This window comes from Dreissena polymorpha, chromosome 12 (genome assembly GCF_020536995.1).
Source record: "Dreissena polymorpha isolate Duluth1 chromosome 12, UMN_Dpol_1.0, whole genome shotgun sequence".
In the NCBI taxonomy this organism is placed as follows: domain Eukaryota; kingdom Metazoa; phylum Mollusca; class Bivalvia; order Myida; family Dreissenidae; genus Dreissena; species Dreissena polymorpha.
The window spans coordinates 34244749-34253359 of record NC_068366.1 but is presented as its reverse complement, the minus strand read 5'-3'; the positions used below and the strand labels follow the sequence as shown (position 1 = coordinate 34253359).

General features: G+C 33.1%; 1 protein-coding gene across 1 annotated transcript; it reads right to left on the bottom strand.

The window, feature by feature from the left end:
• Positions 1–210: 210 nt before the first annotated feature.
• LOC127853604 (uncharacterized) lies at positions 211–8281 on the bottom strand. The gene is made up of 4 exons (XM_052388272.1): positions 8167–8281; positions 7758–7941; positions 1083–2003; positions 211–923 (listed from the first exon to the last, which is right to left on the bottom strand). Exons 1-4 carry the CDS (start codon positions 8224–8226, stop codon positions 412–414), a joined length of 1677 nt encoding a protein of 558 aa, XP_052244232.1. The 5' UTR covers positions 8227–8281; the 3' UTR covers positions 211–411.
• Between the last annotated feature and the right edge of the window lie 330 nt (positions 8282–8611).

Genomic DNA, 8611 nt, shown 5'->3' with positions numbered 1-8611 from the left:
AGTGAATATGGTTTTACCGCTATCAAAATTTGATTTTCAAATTAAGTTTTTATGTAATATTAACTGAAAAAAGTAGTTCTTCATGTGCTTGTCTGATAAACGTTGGTAAGCATTAAAAGCACACGTATCCGAGAAATCATTCAGTGGGAGTATTAAATACTGTAGGTGTGAAAGTGAGACTCCTTTTGGTATACGTAAGCTGTCAAGATTATTTTTCAAACCAAATAGACATTAACGCGCATCCTCAAGATAACTCGAAATATTGGTTGTAGTTGACATCAGCGGAGACAAAATTTTCAAAAAAAATATCGCATAAGTAATTGTTTGATTGTACAAAATAGCATCAAAGTTCTAAATTATTTCATATTAACATTATCAGTTGAAAGTGCGGTTTTTATACAAAATAATAGCCTACCTCCCATTTAACTGAGCTATGGAAGACGGGTTTATAGAATCTAGTTTTTCATTAATTCTTTGCAGTACCGTGTCAAAGTGTTCCATGCGATTTTTGATCGTTTGTATATCATTGGCCATTTCGACAAAGTTCGGAACGAACGATTTCAGTTTTGATATACCAAGTTCTTGCAGAATCCGTGTAATGGGAGTAACATAAACTACGCCATCAGATGCTCTCCCTCCGACGATTATGCCAATACATGCAAGTTGTCCGTCGCCATCCTTGACAAAAACCGGTGCACCGGAGTCACCCATGTTGGCAAAGAAATGCCCTGACTTTGACTGAACCCTCACTTGATTGTATATTGTAAACGTATATTTGTCCACTTGTAAGACGTCTCGAACGCAACCAGGATGTCCCAAGTTGATAAGTTTACCTTCGGTAAAATCCGAACAACTTCCGAATTTGTAGCATTGGTCATTGTGCACGTTTATAGCTATCGTCCTTCCAGATCCAAACGAAATATCTACAATAGATGCATGCATAAATTAGGTATGTTCCCGCGCATATGTGCATTTGAATGTGTTTTGATAGTTAATACATATGACATAAATGCTTTTTTTATCAAGAAATTACTATATATTTAGTAAACATGTAAATAGACTTATTCAAATCGGAAGGGTACCTGGCATAGTGCTTATTTTTGGTTGTGGGAATTTCCCGTCTTGTGGAAATCGGGTTGTTATTTGGAAAAGTGCGATGTCAAGTCCTGATTCTGAATCAGAGCCTTCTTTGGTAATTACTTCTCGAAGTATTCCAATCTTGTGAGGCTGTTCAGGTTGGTAAACATCACAGTCAGTTGAATCTAAAACTATGCGTCCATTTCTTTCCCGACAATGCATCATTTCTACAGCTGATAGTAGAACATGTGCACAGGATACGCCACAAAGACCATACGAAGGGTGTTCAACAAACAGACCAAGAGTGCCATTCAGTGAACGCTGAATTTTACAACCCATTCTAACATGTTCATGGAACTCGTCAGCTTTTCTTGTAAATGGGACATACACTCCTTCCCGAATGACGACTTTTATGCCGTCATACGATGTTTCGAAAGGTTCTTCGTCGATTGGAATATATCCCTTTGCATGTACATATAACGCCAGTCGCGGCTCGTAATTTAACGCCTTGGTTGCACCAACTGGTTCTTTATCTAAAATGTAACTACATCCTTCTATGATACTGAGATATCTATGTTTTGCCATCAACCGTTTGGCATTATTACGAACACAAATCCTTAGTGTTTCCAATTCAATCTCTTTCATCTGTATGACGTTATCGTTTGTATCTCCAACATTGCTTAGCTTCAAAGTTTTTATGATATACTTAATACCTAAGTCCCTTAGGCTTTTTATTATGGCATCTGTTTCATGTTCCACAGTTACAACAAAAACCAAACTCGAAACATCGTTTGATTTATGAGCAGGATAAACGTCTCGCACATGATCGAATGTGAGAATTATTTTGCAAGTGTCTTCAGTACGATCACGCTTTCTGCTACTTTCGTACTTAAGTACGGGGGATCCCAGAGCAAATATTTTGTCATCTGGAAAAAAATATGTGTATATATATTTCCAACCTTAACTACAGTACCAAAATAACGTCCATAACATGCATCTACTTGGTTTACTCAGGACATGATTAATGAGCTAACAGTTATGAGGCAGGAATCACAGCGAAGGATCGATAATTGACAGTTCTTATGACCTGAAGAAGCCAATGAAGATGAACTGAGACATCATTATAACCTATCTGAAGGCAAGTCATAGCAATAGATACCAGCTATAAGCGAGTGTTACGGATTAAACTCACAACGTGCTGCTGTGGAAAGCAGTTGTGTAAAGTCGGCTCCTTTAAATGGTACATTTATTTTGAAACTAACCAAAAGCATACATCGTTTATCCCTAATGAATGATACTGCAGAAATATTATCAGGAGATAAATTTTTGTAACAACCTACATTCTTTTGTGTAGGATAAGTGACCAATTGCTTTTACAATACAATTTACAGGTTTGACAGCTGTAAAATGCTGACGGTGTCTTATATTGATGGCCCGTCCATTTTAATCAAGATTATATCTTCAGCTTCTGTTATTTATTTCCGATGTTAATTACATGTACCCTTTTAAACATTCGATTTACTGAGCGCGAATGGATAATCCATTGATACAATTCAACAATAAAAGCAAATCTGTCAAAGTAAAGTGTTCTTTAATGTGCCATTACATTCGGTTTTCTGCAAGATTAATGCTGTAGGTCCAGAGCGAACTCTTATAGAAACAAAAAGGAAATAAATCAAAGTTAAGGTGAATATTTTTGTTTAAATATTATTCAATCATTTCTTGCTTTGTTTGTTAACTTATTTACACACAAGCCATATTTATGCAATAACTTGCAAAATATGTCCTTATACTGTAGACTATAAATAAATAAATTACAGGGATTTAAATTGATGTGTTATCATACCTTTTAATGTCAATTTTTATCAATTTAAACTTTTGCTCAAATCTGTCTTGCATAATTTTGCTTTCAAACACAAAATATAATTTTCTTTAAAAATATAACTGAATTAAACTCTCCTGAGTTTGTTTTGTAAAGTTATAACTCTATCATCGCTGATTATGAATGATAATAAAGGGCATTTAGTCAGGTAAACATGAATTTAGAAACAAACATCAGTTCGATTACATATGTTCACCACTAAATTATGTATTTGGACTCCTCATATTTCAAGCATAGGGGTTACAGAACAACGGAAATCCTTATGTCATGATTTGAAAGCAAAACATATCCCTTTGTAAGTACATTTTGTGATGCTGATCAAATATATTGAATTAGGTTCTAGAGTTCAAAAAAACAAAAACACAAGACATGGCAAAAGAAAGACGTGCTTCTGGTGGGGGTCCAGCACGAGCAAAACTAACTGCTTGGGAAGAAATTAACAGTTTTATGCATATTTGGTTGCATGATAATTAAAATGTTTTCATGAGAGGTTTTATGTACAAATAAGTTGGAAAACAAACCAGTGAAACCACATACTTGAAATGTATCAATGAGTTAGTTCTGTATGCATTTTTTTCCCCTCTTATGATCAATATATACACTAGAGTTATAAGATACACCATATCCTAGCAAAAGAATTAAAAGTGAACAGAGTAAATTGTTTTTCTAAATGAGATCTGTATTAAAAAAAATTATTTCAAATTCAGACACTGACAGTGATCCCAAGCTGTTCGATGTCTGGTGTTAATGACCATGGATATATATTTCTAATGTAATCCATTGGTATGTAGTTATTGCTTTGGAATATATTTGTTTGCACCGACAATACTACAACTACGGTGTCTTCACAATAAACGAGCATGCATATGGAGATACACAAGTTCACATTCTGGTGATATGTTTGTTAATTTGCATTACTCTAGACACACTATAGTTTGAGATAAACGCGACACAAACATGGCCCAATGGACAAAATCATGGACCAAATGTCAGAAGGACTAGGCGAAAGCTATATGCCACACCCTCTGAATTTGGGAACATATAAAGTGGCTTAGAACGGTCAATTGAACACATAGTTGGGCTAAAGCCATGTCCAACCTCATACTTAATCCCGAATTAAGCATAAAACAGACCGGTGGAAATTAAGATAAACTTGATAGCATCGCATTTGAGAAAAGAGCAATGAGGGAGAATATGCATTCGATTTATTAGTACTTTATTAATTCGTTAACTATACAGTTATTCACTAGAGTAACATAATTACAACTATTTAAGGCCCGGTGATGTAAATACAATGATCAGTTAAATTCCCCATTGTTAACAAAACGTCCGAACATTATCAAAAAGTGAAAATTCCAGAGCATCGTTAATCATCTCAAGAAGAACCCGTTATTTAAAGTGTAAACTAAACAATTATATAGCTTATGTGAATATGTATTACAATCTATATCAACATTTTCTGAAATTAAAAAGGGGTTTTCGTTGAATTATATGTTTACATTCCATGTGTAATTCCTGCCATATGGTTGTTACTGGTTGAGTCGTCGGTTCTGTTTGATTCGTGGGTATAGAAATCGCGTGAAATCTCGCGATAAAACGTTCGCACATGATGCAGTTCGTTACGGAAAATGTTTTGACACGGTCACCATTTTTTTCCGATCAAAAATGCGTCAAAAACAAGTAAATAGTGTAATTCATCATAACTTGATATGTCCTTATGAAGTATTTCCTCATTTATGTATTGTTCATATAGTGTTTCAGAGTAACACAAAATTGTTTATTTATGAGTATTTACCATGCTACATCGTCTGTTGACATTTTTTCACAAGAAATTAACCTGTCCTGCAAGGTCAGTTTAAAGGCTATTTATAGTATGCAAATCTTGAAATTCTGGCAGCCAATCAGAACCCACGAATCACCCGGAAGCTTATTTTCATGATGGTAGTTTGACACTATCAACACAGTCGATTATTTTGATGTTTAAAGACGATAAACATTTGGAAAAAAACAACAAATCTTAAAGAAGAAAGGTTAATAATTATTTTCATTATGATTCATGGTCATATATTTATAAAATATTTGTGATGTAACAACTTTATGAAAATTACCCACGACTCAACCAGACTAAAGCATACATTCATTAGTTCTGGGCTACATTATGAACAATCACACTTACATACAATATGCTCTTTATTTAACAAAAATATTGCACTAATAATTTGGTAGTTCTTACTATTAGAAGAACGCGTATAGTTGTGTAATTATAATGAAAATATTATGTCAATTTGATTTGAATACTTACAACAATAATGGCTATTTACCTTGCTTAAAAATACAAATAGTCTTAAACTATCACTTGCCAATGAAATTAGAATGTGTATACTGAAAAGCTAACATTTCTACATATTTGTCGTCAGGTTTCTTAATATCCATGGCTTGATTTCAGTGTGTGTTCATTTAAATATAAAATAGCCATTAAAAACAGGAGTATAATAGATCCAGAAATGTCTCATCTGAAGCCACTGACTCTTGGTTATCGTATTCACGTGCATGACTCCTTTGTAACCTCGTAAATCATAGGTACCAAGATCGTAGAAGCTCTAAGCAGCCTCATACTTTTGTTTATACATCTAAACACGATTATGTGTGCAACACTTTGTGAAACATTAAAATGGAAGCGTAATGACTTAATTTTTTAAGAAATGTGCATCAATTATTAGTGCTTAGATGTATTTTTTCGGATAAAATGTGATACTGCTATGTTAAGAATTGAGAAAACACTTAAACGCACGCGCTACACGTGCAACATGATCTACAATTTCCAAACCGCAGCAACAGGATATTGTGTGAATTAAAGTATTCAATTACAGCGATGTAAATTATATTTTTTACATAAATTCACTTTACTTAAACATTTATTAAATTCATCAACAGTTACTGCAAAATTAAAATATGAGAAATTTGATTGAAACAAAACGAAAAAATATAACCTCAAACTGGTATAGAACTCATGACTTAAATCTAAACGTAACGACGTTTACGATCGGAAAACATCGTATGCCAGTTCACGTCCTAATGACATTATCAACAATACAGTAATCAGTCCTGCTAGGCCAAACTAGTGAAATTGCTTTTTACATAATCAAGTTTAGCAAGTTTTATGTAAGGAGATCGTTTTCCAACTGATCTTCGAGAAAATATCACGTACCGTACATTTAAGGTGGAGGGCAATTGCTGTACAGCAGTACCTTAGGCGATCAAACATACTTGTTCACGTTAATTTAATTTGTCTGATGTGATTGATAGAAAAGACATGTTAAGATAGATGCATGGGCATAATCAGGCGTGTAAACGTTTTAAAAATGAAATATTTAAGTTTGCCATTTAAATGTATTTTCCGACAATCAACTTTTGTTTTAAAAACGTAAGACACATATTTATTCATCCATATAAAAATATAATATTGACTGTTTTTCACCAATTTTCCAATTTTACACAGTGTATAATGTTTTAAAGGAGTATGCGTTTGTTTATAAACTGAGTACGTACCCATTTAGAAAATCTCATATTTTTTTCGCTTTTGTGAAGAAGGTCGTTAATCGCGGCAATTAATACTCGTTAAGGCATCACATGTTGTAACGCACAAATATACGTATACAATTTATATGACTAGTTTGGAACACGAGTGACTATTAAATTTATCCCCACAATGCCTATTTGGTCAAGAATAAATGGCTATTGCATATTCCGTTTGTATGAGTCTTTTAAAAAACGCAGTAACAGTTGATCATAACTCAAAAAAATAAATCAAGTTAATGACGCACGGTTTGTAAGTAAAATTGACCTTTCCAAAAACTGTATTCATACTTATCATTGGGAGGAAAATATGCAAATACATCACTTGATTGAGTATGGATGAAACTGTTTTCCAAAGAATGTTAGTTCTTTTATTTAGACAATGTGTTATTATCATATTTATATCTAACGGGTATTAGAGATCGATTTCTAAGTTTAATGTTTGGAAAGTGTCGCCGCAATGCATTCTTAAAAAACTGCTATTTGGTTAACACACATTAGCTTCCGTTTTTATGTCAATCGTACAACACATCGCATTTAACTGTTACCCCAGATGAATAATAGTCTGTCAATGAAAATTGCTTCGGTGAAAAGTAAAGTATATCGTGCAAGAATTCACTCAATGAAATGAGTAAACAAATGAAATCCGAAATCATCAGAAGTGCCCTATTTTGCTTAGCACATGTATAGTCGGTGTATAAAAATGTCTAGTGGCTCAAATGCTCTACGTGGAATCAAGATAATTTTTACCTATTTTATTTGGGATATTTTCAAGAAAATGTGTCATTAATTTGAATATATCTGTGTATTTTTATCTGTGTATTATTTTAAATTACTCAAACTTTTCAAACCAACGTGGCAGTCATTTTTTAAATTTGTTTTTAATTTCATTTCACATCATATATACTTTGCAAAAGATGATTAAAATTACAGGTCATAGCATGAAGTATTTTTACTGACTTGTTCCACAATATTTCACAAAACACTTACAAAAAACACCTCTATATTGCAATTATACAATCGCACGCGCTACCTGCTGAACTGATACCTTTTCTGATTGGTCAGCTATGACGTGCGCATAGAAAACGTTAAATACAAAATTTCCGATGTCCCATTTACGCCACTGTTTTAAACAAATATACTTTGTTTACGAATATGTTAAAAGCTATAAGTACGAAAATATGATATATACTGGAATGTGTACATAAATTTAAAATATTACCTTGCATACTTTTGTTTTCATGTTCTTCGTTTGTTCGTTTCGTTTGCTTGCCCGGTAATTGTATACATATTTCTTCCTTCGTCTGCGGAACCATTATTGTTTGTTTTACAATTTTCGGTGAATGTTTTGAACTTTTGAGGACTTTCTTCCGTTTTAAATGACTTTTAGAATGGAGTTCCTTTGGCTGAAAGTAATTCGTTTATTGACATAGCTTAGCTTTTGATACATTAACTCATCAGTTTTTCATATCACACATGTAATTTTGAAATCGTATTGATGCAAGCTTTGTGAATGGATACATCAATATAATGTTTCTTCTCAAAACCTATTACATTATAAGAGAAAATTCTTATTTCTAAGTGTGGCAGTATTTTCTTTCATATAAATGCAAGATACATTTAGAGCTTACATTAATCTGTTTGGTAAATTCAAAGTTCGAATCCTGTGTTAAGCACACCGAATCATCCATCCTTCCAAATCTGCTTGTACAAATTCGTTGACTGTTTGTTACTGCAGTTGCCGCTATTTCCTATGCAAAAAAACAACAACAACAACATGATATACCAACAACAAATTATCACATTCAAACAACTGATCATCATTATACATGCTCAATTACAATACCAGTGCTTTTCAACGGATATATGAGAAAACGAAATAATGGATATACGTATTGTCTTACTTCAGTTTAAGGGACCTAGAACAAACCCTTTAACATTTTCAATTCAAAAGCGCGGGACTTGGTAAAATACTGAGAAATAACGAGATTTTGGATATTTTTATAACAATTGCTATATATATATATATTTATTTACTCCTGTAAACTAAAAATTATTCACGTTAATCTAAATAAA

Excerpts from the sequence above, each read along its gene's own strand:
- LOC127853604 (XM_052388272.1), bottom strand. The coding sequence starts at position 8,226 with ATGGATGATTCGGTGTGCTTAACACAGGATTCGAACTTTGAATTTACC. Across the intron at positions 2,004-7,757 it reads TGAAAACAAAAGTATGCAAG|ATGACAAAATATTTGCTCTG; the intron begins GTAATATTTTAA and ends ATTTTTTTCCAG. Across the intron at positions 924-1,082 it reads AAAAATAAGCACTATGCCAG|ATATTTCGTTTGGATCTGGA; the intron begins GTACCCTTCCGA and ends CATCTATTGTAG.